This window comes from Gobio gobio (assembly GCF_949357685.1).
Source record: "Gobio gobio genome assembly, chromosome: 12".
NCBI classification, from domain to species: Eukaryota; Metazoa; Chordata; class Actinopteri; order Cypriniformes; family Gobionidae; genus Gobio; species Gobio gobio.
The window spans coordinates 17,660,656-17,684,184 of record NC_137105.1 but is presented as its reverse complement, the minus strand read 5'-3'; the positions used below and the strand labels follow the sequence as shown (position 1 = coordinate 17,684,184).

At 37.0% G+C, this 23,529-nt stretch overlaps 1 protein-coding gene across 1 annotated transcript; it reads left to right on the top strand.

The window, feature by feature from the left end:
* Positions 1-580: 580 nt before the first annotated feature.
* Positions 581-23,529, top strand: firrm (fignl1 interacting regulator of recombination and mitosis). The gene is made up of 25 exons (XM_079831749.1): positions 581-923; positions 1,109-1,223; positions 1,363-1,402; positions 1,592-1,680; positions 2,130-2,234; positions 2,340-2,480; positions 4,106-4,268; positions 4,391-4,475; positions 5,544-5,682; positions 11,551-11,640; positions 11,724-11,788; positions 11,925-12,073; positions 12,870-12,999; positions 15,464-15,650; positions 16,547-16,629; positions 16,942-16,993; positions 17,988-18,077; positions 18,275-18,460; positions 18,979-19,095; positions 20,568-20,663; positions 20,779-20,892; positions 20,987-21,091; positions 22,108-22,188; positions 22,278-22,409; positions 22,495-23,529. Exons 2-25 carry the CDS (start codon positions 1,134-1,136, stop codon positions 22,699-22,701), a joined length of 2,736 nt encoding a protein of 911 aa, XP_079687875.1. The 5' UTR covers positions 581-923; positions 1,109-1,133; the 3' UTR covers positions 22,702-23,529.

Below are 23,529 nucleotides of genomic sequence, written 5' to 3'. Positions count from 1 at the left end.
CTAGACCTTTCTATTAGTCCCCTATAGGTTCACTAACTTAGCAATTTTAAGCTACTCCAATAAAATTCATAGATTTTTAACTGACACTTCTAAATGTGGGCTTAAAACAAGGTATGCATGGTACACAATACACTGGAGAAATCTGCCTGAGCCGGCAAATGAGTTAAGTTACTCTTCCAGCAATTTGCAGTAAAGGCACTCTTACAGACGAATCCTATATTCACTGTTCCGCAATCACTGCCTCGTACATTGATAAAACATCACGGCTGCATCCGCCCTCTACACCCTCAATCACTATTCACTACTTTAGTCCACTACTACGGTTCACTTGAAGGAGTGGGTGAACTCGGACAGCCGCTATGCGTACACTCGTTGCGGTGCAATGTGGGATAGAATGAGTGCACAGTGCCCTCAATAACGTCCACTGGATGGTTTCGAACACTACAGAGCTCTTCCCTCAAATGATAGGGGGCGATTTCGGAATCGGATCCAGCCCATGTTTGTGATTGGGCCATGAATGAAGTATACCCACATTCTGACCAATCACCGTAGAGTGCGGTGAATTAAAACCACCTAAAACGGCGCGAAGTTGGGAGCGGAGCGGTACCACCATATCAAGTGTATAGGGGAAATCGTAAGCACCGTACCATTAATAAAGTACATTAATTAAACAAACAACAAATTAATGAGCGAATTTGCTTCGCATGTCATTATATATCACACACACAGCGCTTAAAACCTGTCTACCAACAGGTTTCGTTTTTCTAAGAAAACCCCATCCAGTGCTGGCAAATGAAATCACCCAGCAGCAGAAGGAAATGAGAATTCAAAACAGAAGACCTAAATATGTGTTCAGGATCTCATCTCCATAATTGTCACATTAGTTTGTTATTAAGCGCTATTGTATCCATCTGAGTGAGTTGGTAAGTTCGAAGTAGTTAATAGTTTGAAAACGGTGTATAAAGCTAGTTATGTAGTTTAACCTGCAAATTGAACAAATAAAATAACGGCTAACGTTACCTTTCACCACGAAAACATGCTTCGCCATCGATATATTTGTTACGTAAATATATAAAAATCGATTTAAGTTGCAACTTTTTCAACGCAGGTGTGTTTTGAAAAAAGTGACCAGAATGTCTCAAGTGACTCTTTTGGATGAAGTCTCTCAGTGGAACCAGGAGACCTGTCAACAAGAACTCAAAACTGTCCTACCTAAACTAGTTATATCCTTTCCTGAGTAACTTACCTCTTCAAATTGATTTCTTTAGTAGGGGAATGTATGAACGTGTATTTGATTGTTTAGGACTGTCTTAGTTGTCATAGGTGTATTAAAATGATTTAGACTGGCCTTGACACATCCACGCCATGCATCAAGAGACTGACAGCTGGGAAGAGCACACAAGTAAGTCTAAACTGTTATCAGCACTTCACTTTCTGACCTGGCATATCTCAGGTGACTCCAAGCATAAGTTTGAGACATTTAATGGGCTTGTCTTTATCAAGACATGTCTTTATCTATGGCTTTCATTGCTTTTTTCAATAAGTATTTTTGATATGTATAACCTGCTTTGTTCGATTTTTGTCTCCACAGATATTCTGCAAATAATCACAAGCAAGTTCCTCCCTCATCTTGCTTTATCTGAATTAGAGACGGGATGTTTCTCCACTGTTTTACCCAAGGTTTGATCTTTAAATTCCCGCAAAATGTCTGTTTTTGATAGTTTATTTAAAAAAAGTACTCAAGTACTTGGGGTATCATTATGATAATGAAACTACTTTAATTATTAAACCATACTGTTAATGAGAACTATAAAAGAAAAATAATAGGCCTAGTACTAATTATTATTAATAAGCAACTTTTGAAAGGAATAGGATTATTTCAAATGACCCAATCGTAAACAAAAATGTTGGGACATTGTCGTTTCAGCTGCGTAAGCTGATGCTGAAAACACGCACTTTGGTAGCTCAAATGCATCCTATATGAGATTTTAGAGATATGAGGTGTATTTTTAATGATCAATCATCGCTGTAACTTTCAAGTACTCAAGTCCTGTACCCATTCCTGTTCTATAGCTTGAAATATTCAACATGGAGCGTGTTTTATATGTGTTGTCATGCACAATCCACAGGTGGTGAAAGTGTTTGCAAGTCTTTTGGAAGAAATCAGCAAGCAAATTGGAGGCCTTTCCAGTCAGAACACAGAGCTGCATGCATTTTTGAGAAATATACTGAAGGTTTGAATATTCCTTATTTGATTATATATTTTAAGCTTGTGTACAGCAGTACAGCTTTCTTCATTTGCTGTTCATGGAAATCTCTGCTGATGTGTTTTTGGCCAGATGATGGTCCAGACCCTGGAGTCTCTCTCTGGCTGTGTGCGTCATGTCAGTTCCTTTGAAGAGTCTGTCTCCTTTGACACCATTCGCTCTCTGCCCTCTTGCATCCTCAGAGTCCTAAAGGACACCTTCCAGCACTGCAAGGTACTTTTTTTTAATATATCGTACACTGGACATATTCAAAACAAGCAAGTACAGCCTTCCCAATATTTATACCATGGTTAATGGAAACATAGAATCAGGCTATTAATTAATATATACATTGCGCGTCTTGAGCTTTTGTAAGCACTACAACCAAACGGACCAATTATCTGCACAATATAACTGAAGCCCGGTTTATTTAATTGTGTGTGCGTGGCATGCAAATCACTGTATACTCTGTGCGCGTTCACCAGCGTGCTCCAAAAGTGTGATTAGATCTTCGTGAAGTGTTCCCATCGCGACGTTGATGATAAAATGTGCGACCCATTTGAATTCTCTATTGAGAATTTACCACTTCAAAACGCTATGGAGAAAGTCAAACATGATCTAAAACAGCCACATAAACTAAAAAGACTGATAGAAAGAGTAGAAAACATCATTCTGCACCAACACAAATTACAAAGCTTTTTAAAACTACTTATACCACCTTTATTAGAATGGATCAAATTCTATTGTATTTATTGTGGTTAATTTTGTCCAAGGCTGTTACCATGTCTTGAACATTGGGGGGACCAAAGTTTTCTTTTCTTTTTTGCGGGGGGTGTTTTTATTAAAAAAATAATTACATAATTAAAGGATTAAAAGGGATTTAAGGGAATAAAGAAGAAATTAGAGCAGTAGAAGAAGTTCTAGATCTATATAGCTTATATAGGTCTGGACTAATCCATTTAAACTCTTTGCAAATAATATATATTATATATTGTTAGAATGTATATGTCAAAAATGTAACAAAAACAAAAACCTTTTCTTGTCCCGTCACATTCAGTTATGAATGACATCATTTAAATGACTGCATATTTTCAATTCAAAATAGTAAAATTACATAATAAAATCTGATTAGTTTGCATCAGTGGATTTTACTATGGGTTGTTAAACGTATCCATCGTAAAATAGCTGTCAAATTGTCGTTTATCTACTTATATCTTACCACGGCCACACTCTTCCCTGCAGATTCCCCTCTTCTATATGTAAAGCGATTTGAATGCCTAGAAAAGCGCTATATAAATGTAACAAATTATCATTATAGAAAGAGCTTTAAAGTCAGGACCTTCTTGACTTCTTGACTAAACAATTGGTTTTCCCTATGTGTAAAATGTGTTCTGCTAATAAAAAAAACCCTGGCTTTCAGATATTCCAAGTGATGACAGGAAATTAACATTTTCAGTATAAGAAAATTTTAAGTAAAATTCTGTCAAACTGATAAGCTTTTAGGTGTTTAAATAATATAAAATGCATATATCCTATGTAAACAAGTAATTGTTAACTAGGCTATTACTTTATTACAGTTATCAACCAACTTTGCATGTGAATGATACCACAAATTACCATTTTGCAAAAAGAAATAAACAAATAAACAAGCAAATAAATAAATCCCATGAGGGAGCATGCCCCGGGACCCCGCTAAACGGTTCACACTTCAACCCAATGTTCAAACCAAAACCACGCTCTTGCCTGTAAATACACCAAAAAGGCTGTTGGCTGTTTTAGTGTGTTTGTGAACCGCTATAGTGGTTGTGTGGAGAATTGTATTTGCTGTTAATTTCAGTATGATGTTGATGTGTTTATAGGACAGCGAGGTCATGTACAGCGGAAGGCTGTCGTTTGTGGGCGATTTGCTTCAGGGCCTGTTTAAAGAGGCCTATTCTTTGCAGAAGGGTCTGATGGAACTGTTGGACAAAATTAACTTTGAGGACACTGCATCTGAGGAGGAGGTATCGGATATTGTCACAGGTTTGTAATTTCTATGTGAGGGAAAGGTTCAGTTTGTTTCATGCAAACTCTAGTGAAGAGATGGATGTGATTTTTATTTTTTGGAATTTTGAATTGAATTTTTTGTTTGACTTGCCTTGCAGTGATTCACAGTCTGCTGGACATATGCTCGATCATATCCAGATTGGACATTGCACTACATGCCAACACATGGAAATTTATCATTAAGTAAGTATAATTTGTATCATAAATAGAGATGCTCTGGTCATCTGGTCATAAATCGGCACCGGGCTGATTTAGATATCCGCACCCGATTGTCACATAACTTACATAACGTCACATAACTCCAAATATAACCATAACTCAAATCCTCAGAGAGAGCAACCATTGACTACCATAGTTGGGAAAAAAATACTATGGCAGTCAATGGTTGCTCTATCTGCTTGGTTACAAACATTCTTCAAAATATCTTCTTTTGTGTTCAGCAGAACAAAGAAACTCATACAGGTTTGGAACAACTTGAAGGTGACTAAATGATGACAGAATTTTCATTTTTGGGTGAACTATCCCTTTAAGCGTGAGGATATGGTAACATATTACTCTAAAGTAGACAGCTTTTTAATTAATATTTATATTATTTAGTTCTTCTTTGGCAAAAGTACATTTCCATAATAGTCTAACACAGGCTTTACTCCCTTCAAACTTAAATTGTCACTGTTTCAGTCACTGCAACTTCCCGAACACACACACAAGAAATTAAATATGTTCAGCCCAAGCAAAGGCTGTATATAGCCTTTATTAGTTTATTGTCATATACATACAGTTACTTATCACATACCCAGCACTTGATTGGTCCTGTTTAACTATTTCAGTAAAACGGTCCCACTTGCTTCCATTGCTGCTTAAACATGTGGACCCCGCAGCTGCATAGTTTAAATGGATAGTTTAAATGGATAGATCATTTACTTGCCCTCAAGTTGTTCCAAACCTTTGTTCTGTTGAACTCAAAAGAAGATATTATGAAGAATGTTGCTAATCAAACATTTGACTGTAGCCATGGACTTCCATACTAGAAAAAAAAAAATACTATGGAAGATAATGGCTACCAATTAATGGCTCAATTATTTGTATACACATAATATCACAATAGATTGCGAGTAACACAAGTCCAGTAACTTCTTTCAAATGACTAGAAAATGCTATACTGTAAAAAAAAAACTAATTATTCAATCTAATATTTGTATGAAGAAATAAATAATACCAAATTGTGTACTAACAGTTTGTATTTAATTTCAGACAGAGTGTGAAGTACCAGTCCCTAGTAGAAGATCAGCTTCACCACACTGACATAGCCACCTCATTGTGTGAAGACCTGTGTACATCTGTCCAGAATTGTCTTGAGCTGGCTCAACAGATCCAACTGGCAGGCCTACAGGTGAAGTAGACTCATCAGTTAAAATAAGTGAAGTAATATATTAGATTTTTTTTTAATCATCAGCATCGGCTGATAAGAATTTCTGCTTGGCCGATGTGTCGGAAACTCTTTTTTTTTGATAGCACCGAGAACGTCAGCGCTCGAGCACACAGCGCTCCCATTCTCCTTCTTCATTAGTTTATGGTCTACAGTGTTTCCCCTAGGTTTACAGCTTTGGGGGGGGGGGGGGGGGGGACTTCCCGAAACTACCAGTGTCGCGGAGCGCGAGTGTTACGGATACGTGGTGTTGCCATAGACAATAAATTAATTAATTTGGAAAATAAATATAAACAATATATATACTATATTTCAGGGCTCAATGCTAAGGATATTTTTCAGGGGTTCAAATTTTTACTTGCCCTGTCAGAATTTTCACTGACCCCACCACAAAAAAAAGACACATAAAATAAAATAGGCCTAGTATTGTTTTTGAGCCATATAAGCTTAATAAATAAGGTTATGACTCTAAAAACTAAAATCCTAACTCATATATTTTTTTTATATTGTTAAAGACCGTCAGTAATAAAATAAGAACAAATAATCAAATTATGAGCAAAAGCACAAATAAATAAAGCAGAACAAACATATACAAATTAAATAAACAGTTATTTTCATGTAGGTCTAAACTAGATTGTCAGGTACAAAAATAGTAATCAAATGTAAAATATAACTGCATAAAATGATATGCCACTGCATATAAATACAGATTAACCCTTATTAAAAGTTATTCAGTCAAGAGCAGTGAGTGATTTTTTTTTTGTCTTTTGTTATCTCAATATTTATATAGCCAATGACGACATTTTCCGGCTTTCCATGTTTTTCACTGTTATACGGTAGGGGGCGCTGTAGCGCATTTGCTGCACGAGAACAGAATCTCCTGATCAAAACACTGCCGAAGAAGCAACGTGCGATATCATGTGTAAGCAGATGCATATGTAAAATAACGCGATCATCACCATTAAACAGCATATAAATCAAAACTGCCTAATGTTATTGAATGAAATGTCAACCCAGGACGAATTATAGGACTGTCAAGCTTTGGGGTGTTGATGGACTCCATCTACAACATCTGTGTTTTGTTCATCGTTCAGACGTAACGTTAGTCTTTTACAAAAACGTGATTTTTTTCAGCTTTATGCTCAAAATGTTGCTTTTTCATGAAACTTGCAACATTCAAGTGTTGATTAAAAAAATAATATATGAAGCTGGAATAAAACAGTGGGTCTGTTCTTTCTTTGATATATTGCATGTTTAGATATTCTGTGGACCATTAAAACTTGTGAAAATGACCATAAATGCTGGCGGTGACTGGCAAATTTCATGTTTACGTTCATTTAAAAGACCTAACCGACTATGATTACGATGATACTCAACAAGACAGTCATTTTGATATAATTTTGTGTGAATATTCGCGCACTGAGACGCGTGGCCGTGCGTGTGTGTGGTGTGTTGCTGCCCTTCGCGACGAGCAAACTGAGAGAGACACTTTCTCGTCTATGAGCGCTTGAATATTTAAATTGGCAAGGCTTAAAAATGCGCAAATGATCAGTTTCCGTGAAGATGCAGCTTTGGCCCGAGTGTCTTTCACGCTGGCAACCATCGGGCAATTCTTATTGTCGACCGTAATGACAAATATTTTTTGTCATTCATTCAGGGGGGGTGGGGGGTCGTTTTGGGAGGGCGGGGCGCCCCCCCAAAACAATGGTAGGGGAAACACTGGTCTAACAGTTCTGTCGAATACGTTATTAGATAAAACTGTTAAACAAAGAAAGTAGACGGTATACGAAAAAAGTATTATAGTGTTTGCTTTTATATTACTAGCAATAGAAAGGCAAACACTTTAATACTTTCTCATCTACCGTCGGCATTCAGGAAATACTAATATCTTTTCAACAAGTCTAATATGTAATTTGAATATCTAATAAACATAAAATTTTACGAACCTTGTAGTCGAATCCAGCTGCGAGATCTTCTTAAGTGTGCAGTGTGCTTAAGTGTGTTTGTAGACCGCATAAAAATGTATACTCTGTGCACAACAGTTAGTCCGTGCGACTTGAATGTGGACTGTAGGAGAGTTTAACTGTCACTGGAGACACACGATTGACAAACATTAAATCCTTGATTTCAAACTATTCTGTGCTTCATCCGGTTGGCCACAATATCGTATTCTGGTCATTTTCACAATTGTATGTAAAATTAGAAATATGATTCCCAGTAGGCCTGTTACAGTAACTACTTTTTGTTGGGCAATACATTGTCCCAGAAATAATTGTGTTAAATAATATTATTGTAATTTTAAGACCCTGATTATACACTCACCTAAAGGATTATTAGGAACACCTGTTCAATTTCTCATTAATGCAATTATCTAATCAACCAATCACATGGCAGTTGCTTCAATGCATTTAGGGGTGTGGTCCTGGTCAAGATAATCTCCTGAACTCCAAACTGAATGTCAGAATGGGAAAGAAAGGTGATATAAGCAAATTTGAGTGTGGCATGGTTGTTGGTGCCAGACGGGCCGGTCTGAGTATTTCACAATCTGCTCAGTTACTGGGATTTTCACGCACAACCATTTCTAGGGTTTACAAAGAATGGTGTGAAAAGGGAAAAACATCCAGTATGCGGCAGTCCTGTGGGCGAAAATGCCTTGTTGATGCTAGAGGTCAGAGGAGAATGGGCCGACTGATTCAAGCTGATAGAAGAGCAACTTTGACTGAAATAACCACTCATTACAACCGAGGTATGCAGCAAAGCATTTGTGAAGCCACAACACGCACAACCTTGAGGCGGATGGGCTACAACAGCAGAAGACCCCACCGGGTACCACTCATCTCCACTACAAATAGGAAAAAGAGGCTACAATTTGCACAAGCTCACCAAAATTGGACAGTTGAAGACTGGAAAAATGTTGCCTGGTCTGATGAGTCTCGATTTCTGTTGAGACATTCAGATGGTAGAGTCAGAATTTGGCGTAAACAGAATGAGAACATGAGAACACTTTAGGCCCCTTAGTGCCAATTGGGCATCGTTTAAATGCCACGGCCTACCTGAGCATTGTTTCTGACCATGTCCATCCCTTTATGACCACCATGTACTAGGGGTGTAAAGATTCGTTTTAACAACGATTCGATTCGTATCACGATTTGAGGTTGTTGATACGATTCAAGGACGATGTTGGTTCATTTAGAACAATACGATCCGAAACGATTCAGTGACTTGAAATCGATTCAGTAACTTTTTAGCCAAAAATTGTGTGACTGAAATAAATATCTGGATACTGGTCAGTGCAGGTAAAGTTTCCTAGATTCCTGTTGTTTCTTGTAAGGGAATCATGTATCAATTAATTATGGATATAAACAAACAAGTAAACAACAATTAATGGCAAATGCATTCAAATTTTATTTGAATAAAGTGCAACCAACAGTTTAGGTTGAATTAACAAGAAGTTAACCTTTTCTGCTCTCATTTTCAATATTCAATACATTTTCAATAAAAGCACAGTAAGTGCAACCAACATTTCAACAGTAGGTTAACCTGCTACTTCTGCTTTTGTTATCCAACATAATAATATTACAATAAGTGCAACTAACTTCTCTTCAGGTTTAATTATTAGTAGGTGTACCTGTTACTTTTGCTGTTGTTTTTCAGCATTAAAATAATACAAATACAATATTAATATCAAAAATAAAGTGCAACCAACATTTCTTCAGGTTGAATAAACTGGCGAAACCTGCTACTACTCTCAGTTTAATAAACAAACAATATTTAACAAAAGATAAAATGTAACCAACTACTCTTCAATGACTCTACATATTTCTTTTTCAAAAATATCAACATGATCTGACCGCAGACACTTCTCTGTGCGTTCACTATGTCGCCAGCAGTACTAAAACTCGCTCTGCTGGCACACTGGTCCCAGGAATGCACAGGTAACATTTAGCAAGGGTTGAAAGTACAGGTAGCGCTTTCTCCTGGTGGCTTGATAATTTCTTGCTGGTTGGCTTCTCCTCTGCCATCCGCCATGCTATGTTTTGTTTTCTTAGCGCTGCTGCTGGTGCGTGCGTTGCGATGATGTCACAGATAGGCAGACTGAATCGAGTAACGTTTAACGCCGTCATCATTAAAAGTGCTAAGAAAAAACATCCATTTAAAGTCTGACGTGCTTAAATCCAATGCGTTATTTCCTATGATCGATACAATCGATTGATTACCTTATAAAACGATGTTAGATCGATATATGTCGTCCGGAAGGCCAACTTGCCGAGCACAGATCGATGTAGTTAGATCGTAGGAAAATAAATCGATACATCGATGTAGTAGATGAATCGTTACACCCCTACCATGTACCCATCCTCTGATGGCTACTTCCAGCAGGATAGTGCACCATGTCACAAAGCTTGAATCATTTCAAATTGGTTTCTTGAACATGACAATGAGTTCACTGTACTAAAATGGCCCCCACAGTCACCAGATCTCAACCCAATAGAGCATCTTTGGGATGTGGTGGAACGGGAGCTTCGTGCCCTGGATGTGCATCCCACAAATCTCCATCAACTGCAAGATGCTATCCTTTCAATATGGGCCAACATTTCTAAAGAATGCTTTCAGCACCTTGTTGAATCAATGACTCGTAGAATTAAGGCAGTTATGAAGGCGAAAGGGGGTCAAACACAGTATTAGTATGGTGTGCCTAATAATCCTTTAGGTGAGTGTATAATGGTAATATAACAGCATAATAATGCAACTACTCGTGTTCAAATAACAGAACTTCAAATAAGAACTTTTAATTCTTAAGAATATTTAGATACTTGAATTGAAATTACAAAAACAACTAATATCCTAAATAAATTAAACTTGAATAAATTATATATAAATATTTGTAAACAAAAAGTAACAAGAAGTAGAATAAAACTAACATGTTTGACATTTAAGTAATTTTAGACTTTTAAAGTGTTCCATTCAGATGTCCATATGAATAAAGTCACAGATGCCTCAACAGGCCATATCTGCTGCCAAATCTATTTTTCTAGGGATCTGTTTTTTAAAGTTGAACTATTAACTTGAGCGCCACAGACATATCCGTTACAGAAAAACAATGGAATAATGGCTGTCCATAAAAAACAGGTTCTTCGTGAATTCTATCGGTGAGCATGCTCCAATTCTCGCTGTCACATATATATTTGCACAGGAACATTGCATAAACCAAGTCCATTTGAACGTGTACATATATTTTGCGATAAATCGATTTAGTAATTATTGCAACGGGCCTAATTCCCAGTGCACATACTGCTCACAAATTACCAGATTACCGTGTCCTGTTCATTACAGTGTTTACTTCTTTTTCTGTTCATATTTTTTTTAACAATTTCTTTATTTGTTGAAAATAGCTTAATAGTCTGTTTGTTTTACAGACATATTTTAATTATTTTCAAATTATTTATTTGTAATTTAGTAAATATTAAGTAAAATAAAAATATAAATTTCAGCAATTGTTATGCATGTGTTTGCAATTTTTTAATTAGTGTGAGATTATTTAGATATTTATTTATTTGTAATTTTCAGCTTTATATCTGCTGTCGACCACCCTGCTCTCTAAAATATCTGCATTGGCATTGGCCATGAAAAAAAATCAATATCGATCGATCAGTAGTTGAAATTAAATTTTTTACAGAGGTGGTGATTTATCTATTGGTTGCTATGGTATTTTCGATAACAATAATTGTGACCTAGAAATGTGCATAAGGGACTTTTTTTGTTGGATGAAAAGCAAGGGTTTTTATATGAAAGGTCAGCTCATATCTTGTTTCCTCCTTTTGTTACTCATAGGAAGTTGTGCACTGTCCAGACTACAAGCTTTTCCAAAAAGCAACAAAGATGTGTAGGTTTTTTGCCAACACATTAGTCCACTACACAAAGGTAACTGAGGGGGAAACTACATTTATTCATCAAAACCATGATTATTAAGTTATAATTTTTTTTATTTATTTATCATGTAATAGGAATTTAAAGCATTCCTTGCTAAGTCATGCTGCCGATTTCACCAGTTATATCTCCAAATCCACAGGTACTCAAATATATATTGCATATGGTCAACACTCAACATGGAGATTTTCATTTTAAAATAATTTCAAAGTTCATATTTCTTCCCTCTTTGTTTTGTCCATTATGTCTAATTGAGATTGTGGTTTTCTCCTACTTAGCAAGTTCCCCCCATCTGTGTGTGCCCCGTCGGTGCCTCCTGCCCTCAGTGAGGAGCTGAGAGTGGCGGTCCTGGTTCCCATGGATGTCATGCTGACACAGCTGATGTCCTTCCAACCCTTTGCTGAGTCTGTCCTGAACCCAGACCACCGTGAGCTTCTTATTGCAAACTACCATAACATCTTCCAGTGTACTCTTGAACCCTGGAACATTTAACATTTCCTACAAAAAAAATATATCACTCAGCCTGTTAATTTAAGGTTGTTGTGCTGTTTGTAATATGAGTGATTGGTCACTTTCTGGAGGATCTCTGGAGGGTTAAAAGATTAGGTCATGAATTTCTTTCGTGTCAAGAATATGGTTATATAAGAAATGCAGAGAGACCGACTGTCCGTAGCACATTGCTGAGTGTACATCCTGTTCCTTCCCGGGTCATTTAATGTGAACAAACGGTTTTGGCCTTTCATTATTACAGGGCAATGCATCCTTCACTGCAACATGGAGTTTCACTTTATGTCTGTGATGTTTTAGATTTTTGCATGATTAAACACAGGTTTTGCAACCACTATAGTAGACTATACTAATGTTAGTCATTAGGAAAATTCTGTTGTAATGTGATAATTTCTGACTAATTACAGGCTCCTAGGTAAGCGAAAAAATATTTAGTACATATTTCATGCTGTACATTACGTAGCCCCGCACAAATAAAAAAGAATTTGTTCCCACAACTTAATTAATTCCATTGATTTAGTTAAATCATGGCCAATATTTAACTAAATTACAATAAGGGAAACAAATTTAATACAATTTAATACAACATTTTAACAATCTCATTTTTATTTGCATTTCATGTGCAGGGTTTCATAATACACATTTCCAAATGTTTCTGTAAACATTAAAAAAAAATTATTCAAGTCAGACATCTGATTTTTGTTTTTGTGTCTTAGAGAGCAGTACAGAGCTTTGTCTACCACAGTGTCTGCTGCTGGTGAATGTATTGGGTAAACTCTCCTCCCAGCCAGAGGAGGCGCTACGGCTGTGGAGTGATGGCAGCCAATTTTCAGAGGAAACTCCCAGGTGCTTTTGTGTAATGTATGATTTAGCAAGATAAACGTGCAAAAAAAGTTTAAAAAGTTTATTGTATGGAACCATTGGTTTAAATCGTGCTTTAGGCTATACATAACAACAGTTGAATGATTTCAGCAAATAAGCAGTTCAATTTGATTAAATGTTTGATTAAATTGCTGACACTGAATGAAAATAATGAAAATTTGAAACATCCATTTAAGTATGCGTGTTTATTTTAGTACTTCTGTCAGTGAAACATACTATGGCCTGTAAAACATTTAAATAAATATCAATAAATAATGGTAATATAAATTATATAAGAAAGTTAAATATGTTTTATATTTCCCCGCAGAGGTGCTCATATGCCACTTTGTGCGGAAAGGGATGTGGGACACGAGCAGGAAAGAGAGCATCGTTTTTCTAATATCTTCATGTTTTCTCCTGATATTCCAAAACTAATACTTGTAGTAAAAGGTGTGAAGAACGAAAATATCTTCCGCAGGGTCAAGAACTTTAGGCTTTGTTTGATTTATACTCTACGAGAGAAAGCAAAACTAAAAATCTCCGGCGTGTATGAAATGCGCTATACACATAAACTTGACGCACCTTAAGTCTGATAAGCACAAACTGTGTTAAATAGAATTTTAAGTAAAATGCATCTGTCCTACACCGTTTTCTACTTTACCACAGTAAATGATGAGAATATACTCCTAATTAAAAGTAAACAAAAGGAAGAAATGTGCATAATCCCCTGTGAGAGAAGTAAATGAAGATTTGGGAAAATAAATAAGATTCCATCTTGGAGTAAGCCTATTGTTCAATTTGTGGAAAATCGGGTGACCAGATCTCAAAACGCAGGCAAAGCTTAAATTTAGCTCACCTCACAAACCCCACCTCTCTCGTTCGGCATGAATTCATGTTTCCATGGCTGCGATGTAACATTTAATTGCGAACCTATTATTTATTTTGTAAATAAATGTTTGTGCTTTACTCGTGTCATAATATTCACATAAAACAGCATTCACCAAAAAAAAAGAAGTGTTTTGTCTGACCAGCGGCGGTGCTACTCAGCCACTGTGGTGCGGTTGTCACGCACAGCCCTATCGCTCGGTAACAAACTATTGTAATATGCGGACAACATTTTGAAAATAATAATTAGTAATCTATAAATAATCCATAATCTTTTTTTAATCTTAACGATTTTGTGCCATATCCATGTAGTTTTCTATACGTAAACGTTATCTCTCCCTGGTTTTCTGCAACCTAGCTGTGCGCGCATCCTGTATGTTTACAAACAGACAATTGGAAATTTAAAATAAAATAAAAAATTCTGGTTAATTTACTCACCCCCTTGTCATTCAAGATGTCTGTCTTTCTTCAGTCGAAAAGAAATGAATGTTTTTGATGAAAACAATCTAGGATTTTTCGACATATAGTGGATTTAGACTGGGTTAAAGGTCCAAATTGCAGTTTCAATGCAGCTTCAAAGGGCTCGACATGTTCGCAGCCGAGGAATAAGGGTCTTATCTTAGTCATTTTCACAACAACAACAAAAAATTATACACTTTTTAACCACAAATGCTCGTCTTGCACTAGCTCTGTGATGCAGGACACATTATGTGTGAAGTCGTTGAAGCGCATCGCAGAGCTTGTGCAAGATGAGCATTTGTGGACCCTTATTCCTCATCTGGATCATGTAGAGCCCTTTGAAACTGCAATTTGGACCTTCAACCTGTTGGTCCCCATTGAAGTCCACTATATGGAGAAAAATCCTGGAATGTTTTCCTCAAAAACCTTACTTTATTTTCGACTGAAGAAAGAAAGACATGAACATCTTGGATGACATGGGGGTGAGTAAATTATCATGAAATTTTAATTCTGGAGTGAACTTAAGGCGGGTGTACACAGTGCGAATTCGGACATTCAGGAGGTCGTGAGATATTGCATAGGCTACGAGTCAGTTAACCTGATAATCGCATCAAAGCAGCTGGTACACGGCACGACCGTATTGCACGGCAAACCGGCGGCAATCACACAAGTGAGTGAGTGAGCAAGCAAACGCTGTAGGGTTGCAGCCACTGAGCTATAGCCTAATTATACTCTTCGATCTAGCCTATGTGACGTGGTTGTGCATGATTTGGCAATAGGGGACAGCCTATACTCTGGTGAAAATCAGGCAGAGTCCCCAAATTTTTTAAACATGTTTAAAAGTTATTGTGAGGTCGTGAGGTGCTCGTAACATGCTCGGCTCATCTCGTAATTCCTCTCACACGCTGCGATCAGCGACCCTACAAGCATCCATGATGTCCTTGCGATTTCTCCCGAGATAAAAAAATCGTCTGCAAGCTTATACCACAGCAAAAATCGCACCGTGTATGCCTGGCTTAATCCTTTAAATCAACATTTGTTTTTTAAGTGTTTTTGGCTACATAATAAAGTACATAATACCAGCAAATACTCTCTTTATCCTCAGATGGTCTGTGTTTGAGGCCGTGTTGCAGAGTTTCCGGCAGTGTATGTTGGAGCGTGCAGTTCCGGTGTGGTTACCGGGGGTAATGCTGAGAGGACAGGCTCAGGGTAGAGTCAGTCTGCACCAGCATGTGTGTGTGCATATGTGTGCTTGTGTGGGTGTGCTGCCCGCACAACACTTTCCTCCACTGGTCAGTGATCTCTTTTGAACATTGATTACATTCTGTGTACTAACAAAGCTTGTACTACATCCTAAAATTATGTACTCTTTTTGTGAAGAACTTTTGAGTGTGTAGCAGAAAAGTAGGCAAGCTTTGGGACATACTACTTTGTCATCTTTAACGGACAGCTCTGTTGCTTAGTTACGTGCATCCTGTCACCGTTTAAACTGCCCTGTTAATCATCATAGTTTATCACAATTATCATCACAATAATCGTCACAGTTAAAATCCTCCACATTCAATTTAATTTAATTTCCTACCGTATCGGAGAGAATTGTAGTAGCACGTTGATCTGCCAGTCGTGGGTCTTTCATGCGGAGACTCCTCTCATGTGTTTGCAATTTGAATATGATGATGTGTTTAAAAGTTAATGGCCAAACATATCATTACAACAGTTCTCAATGCTGTTGCAGATGAAATATAATGAGGATAACACAGAATAATCTTTGGAATACTCAGTTCAACATACTACGATTTGGGACGTACTAATTCTATTTTCAAATTCTATTTAAGATGGATAGTATGCAAATTGGGACGCACCGTTGATGTTTCTCTCTGGATGACGTGTACAAAATTTACTTCAGACCTTTTGTCTTGAAAAAAGACACAGTCGCAGCTTGACGTGTCTTGACATAATTATTTTGTCATGCTATTTTTTTATCACTTTATGATAACTTGGTTCTCTCAGAGAAAACAAAGAAAGAAAAGATTAATCATTACTTTTAATATTAGCTTCTAAAGTCTCCCATTTATGCTCAAAGTAGTGTTCGATATTGAATGCTGAAATAATTTTCTACTGACCAGGTGACAAATAGCTGTACTTAACATCATATAATCTTTCAGTCCTCTCTGTTTCCTTCTTTAAGGAGCGGTCACTATTAGTTGCAGTATTACAGGCAGACACACAGACGGCTGTCTTGGCCACAGATGTCTGGTGCTTCCTGGCACGGTAATTACAGATACACACACCCAGGAGCATAGACCATCAGATTTCTATGACTACTACTTTCCAGAGCTGTCACAGTGGCATGAATGATCAGGGGACATTCCTGTGTTTAAACTATTGAATTGTAGAAAATTCCAATGTTTTGTTATTGAGTCATTCAGAACTTTCTATAAACACCCTCAGTAATACTGATAACCATACTTTACTTAGACTTGTTGGGAAAGGAGGAAAGGAAACATCTACTGCACTGAAGAATACAAGTACACACACTTTTATGTACAATATCAGAGTTGTGTTCTCTCATTCTCTCTTCAGGTATGGTACGGCAGAGTTGTGTTTTCACCATGTTCTCCTTATTGCTCACATGGTGAGTGAAGTCTGTTGGGAATGTGACCTTTTCTGTGCTCTTGTGGTTTTCTGGAAACCTGTCTGGGACGAGGGACCACAGGGAACCCTTTTTCTCTCTTACACCCAGACTGAGCTGACAATTGGTGTCAAATCAACATGGGGAAGAACACACCTGTCCATCACAACACTCTTGTGGCATTTGTTTTGATTGCTTGGTATTATTGTAAATGTTGTTAATTAAGTGTTGAATGAACAACTTCAATTCTACGGTTTACACACACGCACTCAAAAGGCCAGTAACATTTTTAAAGAAGTCTCTTATGCTCATCATTTTATTTGATCAACAATACAGTAAAACAGTAATATTGTTAAATATTATTGCAATTAAATAGAAGCCTTATGTTTTAATATATATTTTTAATTAAATTAATTTGTTTGGCAAAGCTGAATTTTTAGCATACTTCAGTCTTCAGTGTCACATGATCCTGCAGAAATCATTCAAATCTGGTGCTCAAGAATAATTTCTTATTGTTGAAAAACAGTTGCTGCTTATTATCTTTGTGGCAATTGATACATATTTTGATGATTCTTTGATTAATAGAAAGTTCAAAACAACAGCTTTCGTTTGAAATGGAAATCTTTTGTAACATTTTAAATGTCTTTACTGTAACTTTTGATTAATTTAATGATACATTTGTCTTCATTTTAAACCATACATCTATGTTTTGCTTCAAAACTACTATAGGATACTATCTATCCTCTACTTCATCCTTGATATTTTATAATCTATTGCATTGTTCTATTTCTAAATCTTGTGACTTTTTTTTTGGTGACTAAATACTCTTTGGACCTATTGTAATTGAACTTTTTGAGAGCGTTTAGACAAAATCTTTTTTTCTTAAATTTCTTTCATTCTTTCATTTTCATTTCTCACATATTTCCATTAAATATATAGTCTTTAAGTAAAGCAATAGTTGCTTCCGTGACCTGTATTGTTGTTGTGCTGTCTATAGATAAGGTCATGTCCTGGGGAAGATTATCAGCTGTTTCACTTGGCCCTGCTGCTTAGACGCCTGCTTTTTCTCATGACTCCAAGACACCAGGTTTGTTTCTTTTTCATTGTCCAGATATAGCATATGAACATACAACTCTGCAGAAAACTTCCTCAGAAAATTGATGAGGTTGTTAGTTTTTTTTGGCTTCCTAATATAGTTATATATGTTCCCACGGTTGTTCTGTCTTTGTTTTGAAGGTACCAAAATGCTATGTTTCTAAATATGATGAAGTGTTTTTGTGACAGGTGGAGTTTGTGGAACGCTTCCCTCCCTCTCAGAAGGAGAACCTGTGTGTGTGGCGTCACACTCTGCTGAGGTGTTTGTGTGTGGAGGCACGTATGCAGGTGGAGAAAGAGGTGCTTGGCAGGGCTTCTGTTGTGCTGCAGGAATGGCAGAATAGTGGCCACAGGCTGGGAGATATACCGAGACTGGTGAGTTAACAGAAGTGATAGCGCTGCCACCAACCACATAAACTTTTGATACTTAACAGGATGTTTGCCATCATTTTGAATCACATAAGGCCTTGATTTTACAACCATCAAAAATGCTGGCATATAAACTCTACCTAACCACCAACAGTTCATTACCAAAGACACCCATATTTATCCATCTGTGCTAATAATCTGATGGCAGAGGAAATGGAGAGGCTTGGATCCAGAAATTCCAAGGCTGTGAATGTGTTTTACCCTGAACAAATTCTGATAAGGGCTGTTTTAGATTAAAAATTTGATTATGGACACAAAACAAAAGACAGCACTTATATACTTTGGCCATGGAAAACTCTGGGACTTTTATTTTTATTTCAACGCAAGGTTTTAGTGTGCTGTTGATTTAACACTTCCACAGTGTGTCAATTATATTTGACACCCTGCCCTTAAAAACCAGACTTGCTTTTAAGATAAATATGCCCAGTACCCATTTTTAACTCTTGTTTCTCTTTGTGATTCAGAACCGAATACTGGGCTGTGTGCTGTTGGTGATGGGAGGGAGCAGCCTGCAGGCTGAATGTGTTCTATCTTCTGTGAAGATCATCTCTCAGCTGTGGAGTCGCATGAGTAGCAACCAGGTGACCAGATTTCACATATACAAAACTGTTTAAAAGTTTGGGTTCAGTAAAAGTTTTTTTATTCCTCAATAGAAGTTGACACTTTTATTCAGCAAGAATGAAATGTATCAAAAGTGATAGTAAAGACATTACATAATACATACAGTTACAAAAGATTTCTATTTCAAATAAATACTGTACTTTTGAACTTTCTATTCAACAAAGTTTCCTAAAAAAATGGGTGTGCAGCGTTGCCAATATCTGTATCTGTAACAAACTAAGAATTATTTGTATCTGGATTTGTATTTGTATAAATCCGGAAGTGGGCGTGGCTTTAACTGGAAGTTCTTGAAATTACATGAGAAGCACGTTTTAAATGTAATTCCGTTCCCTTCATAGTTTTCAGTGGTTGAAAACAACAAATTTTAGTGGTTGCTAAAACAACTTTTAATATATATACATATAAATGCAAATCTGAACAAATGATAAAGAATACATAAATGCTTGCCATCTTAGGGAGTGTGTGAGACTGTGCTAATTTCTTAGTTTACACTCATTCATGTCTCATATCGTACAAGTTTTAAAACATTTAAATAGACATATCTAGAAGTAGAAAACACTCTTGTCAAAGCCCTGATTTCAGTACGGCTATTTGATTTGTGATTGTGTTCTGCTCTTTTCATTCATGATGTGCACGCTCATTCACTTTTATTTTGATTTTAGATGTTTATGTATAATATCTTGCTACTCTATCTCCTGGCTCACCTGTTATCCAGCCAGCATGAGAAGTGAATGGGTCTACAAAATATTTTTCCTGTTATTTGCTAGAAATCGTTATTCGTTTTAAAGCCATTAACCTTGCCTTTCCGAATAATATAAGATGCTTGTCTGGCTATCACCAGACCAAGCTCAATTTAAGATTGAACATTGGTCTGGGGAATCTGCTCTGTATTTTCTACTGCACAAGAGGCGTGATAATCGAGCATAATTAAAATGACTCTGTATGCAATTGGATAGTCCTTCAACCAATCAGACCACAAGAGGCGTGATCAATGGGCAACGACCCATCGCTTCTCTATCCGTCATCGTGTTAAACCCGCCAATAGCACGCCAGGTGGATAAGCCAGTCTGTGATTGGTTCCCGCAAAAGTATAACAGAAGCAGTAGAAATGAATTTACAGGTTTCCAGACTGAGTTGCAGGGCGAAATCAAATTGCCGAAAGCAAATTTTACCCTTCTGGTCAAATATTACGATGCAAACATCAATAACAGCTTTAAGTTGTCAAGTTGCTTTTACTGTATTTTTGAACAAATCAATGCAACCTTGGTGAGCACGAGACTTTTCAAAAACATTTTGTGAACTGTTTTACACAATCTAAGTTTAAGTTTATATGTTAAGTAGTTGCACTTACATGGATGACATGAGAAAATGAAGAATCTGTTCTCATTCAGGTATTACTGGGTTTATATTAGTTTTTCTTCACTATTATCAGGTGCAGAATCATCCTCCTCTCCAGTGCACTGTGAAGCTACTCCTGTCATTATCAGCTGTTCTGATCAAAAGTGTAGAGCCACAAGTCATCGTTCAGGTGATCTTTTGACATTACATTCAGTGGGTCATTTTTACTGTGTATCTTTAGAACCTTCATAGTTCTCTTTCTTTTAAAGCTTTATATATCTTTGTTCATTCTGATTATTTTTCAGGCTGTTTCCTGTTTGAGTGGTTTGACTATCCAGAAATGCTCTGATGGCCTGCTTTTAGCTGCTTTGGAGTTCCTTTCTTCCATGGGAAAAGTATTTTTTCCTCCAAATATTCAGGTATAAGTGGAATATGAGTCAGACCGCATCCTTTTCATTTCGCCGTTTCACTTTGTGTGCATATGTATATGAATATGTATGTGTGTGATTGCAGTGCCAAGTTTTGCCGAGAATCAGTGGTCTGTTTAATGGTCTCCTGACTCACCCATCCTGGCTGATACTCCATCATGTCCTGGAGGCCTTTGGAAGCTTTGCAGAGGTCAGAATTTTCCCCTTATATAACTATTTTTGTTTATTAATCAGGCAGTATCCCAAATTGTTTAATTTGTAATTGAGTAAATCAGAAGAAGTGAATGTATGATACATTTTTGAAACACAAGTTCCGACTTATAATATCTAACACAAGGGTGCATTTCCTTGTAAACCCAAATGATAATTTTCTATAACTTTTTTTTTTTTATTAAATATATTTATTTGGTAAAAAAAAATCTTAAATCTCATCCATTTATGTGATAGATATATATATATTAGTATAAAAGGGGTGGTTGACTATGATTTCACTTTTTAAACTTTTGTTAGTGTGTAATGTTGCTGTAATGTTACGCTCAAAGTTCAAAGCAAATGGAGATATTTTCTTTTAAAGAATTCGCTTTTTAAGGACTACAACAAACGGCTGGTAGGGACTACACGAGCTTCCTCTCGTGTTCCCGGGGGCAGGGTTTATGTACATTTCAGGGTTAGTGATGTCACTAACCCTGAAATGTACATAAACCCTGCCCCCGGGAACACGTAACAATGGGGGTGAGATTATCATGACAGAATATGCTAATCAATGACTAGAAGATAGTTAACTCCACATCAGCTACATACATTCATCAACTAACCATTCAGGGACATCCTGTTGAATTCTACATGTTGTCACTTCTTCTTGAGTCTCTCCATCATTGTCCGACTCGGGTTTAAACATAAAAGGCTGAACAGTTTCATTGCCTGTCTCCATGACGTAATCAGAGCTGCTAACACAAGCTCTTGAAGCTTCGCCCTGTGAGCAGTAACTCATTTGCATTTAAAGGGACACAAAAACGGCACGTTTTTGCTCACCCTCAAAAAGTGACAATTTTAACATGCTATAAAAAATTATCTGTGGGGTATTTTAAGCTAATACTTAACATACACACTCAGGGGACTTCAGAGAATTATTTGACATCTTGTAAAAAGGGGGAATCAACCACCCCTTTAAGGTGACTTGTAATCCGTCTCTTTTTTAACTTTAAGATAACCAACCACGAGGAAGTGATTTCTCAAACATTGACATCAGAGGAGGTCAAAACCAAAGTGTTAAATTTCCTCAGTAAGGTAAGAAGTGAGATATGCGTAAACTTTAAAAGTATACTTTTGTTTTATTGCAGTGTTTCTTATGTAGACTATTGTATTACTTTCAATAGACCGTCTCACAGCTGGAGTCTGGGGAAGTGAGACTAGAACGTCTCAAGGAGTGGAGGAGTATAATAGAGAAACACTGTGAGCAAATGGAGCGTGAGAACAGCTCACCTGTACACACACCGCTTACTGAGGAGGTGAGTGAAAGGATATCTTACTTTCCTGTCTGACATACATATGGAACACATTTTTACTACTTCTATAATTCGTCTTCTCTGCCAGCCATGTCCGAAAAAGGCAAGACAGGAGACTAACACAGAAGAGGAGTACGAGCGATACCTCCAGACAGCAGAAAGTGCCTTGAAAGCCCTGCAGGCTATAGAGGGGCCTGACCACAGCCCGTCCCCTCCAGTGTGGGTCAAGGACAGACTTCAGGTCTTACAGACACTGATAACTCAAATCAACACCACTGCAGAACAGCAGGCCTGATTCAACCACAACACCACCTCTACCTCTGGTTGCTTTTAACACAACACTTGTTTGTTTGTTCCATGACACTATTTTTTGTTGATGTCACCTAAGATTTTTGTATAGACGTTTATATGGAAATGGATCACTCCAAAATACCATTTAATTTTTTTATTGAACTTTATTAAAATGTATTGATTTGTAAATTGTATAGCTTGTAGTATTTATGTTGTGTTGTATGTTGGCTGGTGGATATTTTGACATGGCATCTTGAAGTCTGAAGCGCTCCTTTTAATGGTCCATGTCAGTAAATACCACCATGTCAGAATGATCATAATTATGAGATTCTGACTTGTAAAAAACATTCACGTTCTCATAATGAAGACTTGTAAACACTTGATATGTCTTAGAGCTTCGACTTAGTAATTCCAACATGACAGGAACGTACCATATTAATGCCACCATCCCATTATCTCAATTAAGAAATAATAGTGCTTGCTGTTGTTGTGATGCTCAGCAGCCATTTTTATTTTGGTTGTGCATAAAAATCAACATGATACTATTTAGTGTAAAAGCAGCTGCATGGTCAACAGCAATGAAATAGACGTTGTGACAGATCTTTCCTTTTAAGTTGTGACGTACATCCGAGTGTAATGGATTATCATAGAAAAAAAGGTAGGGTGTTGGTTGTTGTTGAGATGTGGCTGTTGCACTGGAAAATGAATTCAAGCTTGTAGAAGGGTGAATGAGAGAATAGTTCCTAGTGGGCTGTGCGATATTTGAAGAAAAATGTGATATGCGATACCTTTATAAATAATGCGATATGCGATACGATATTGCTTTAAGTGT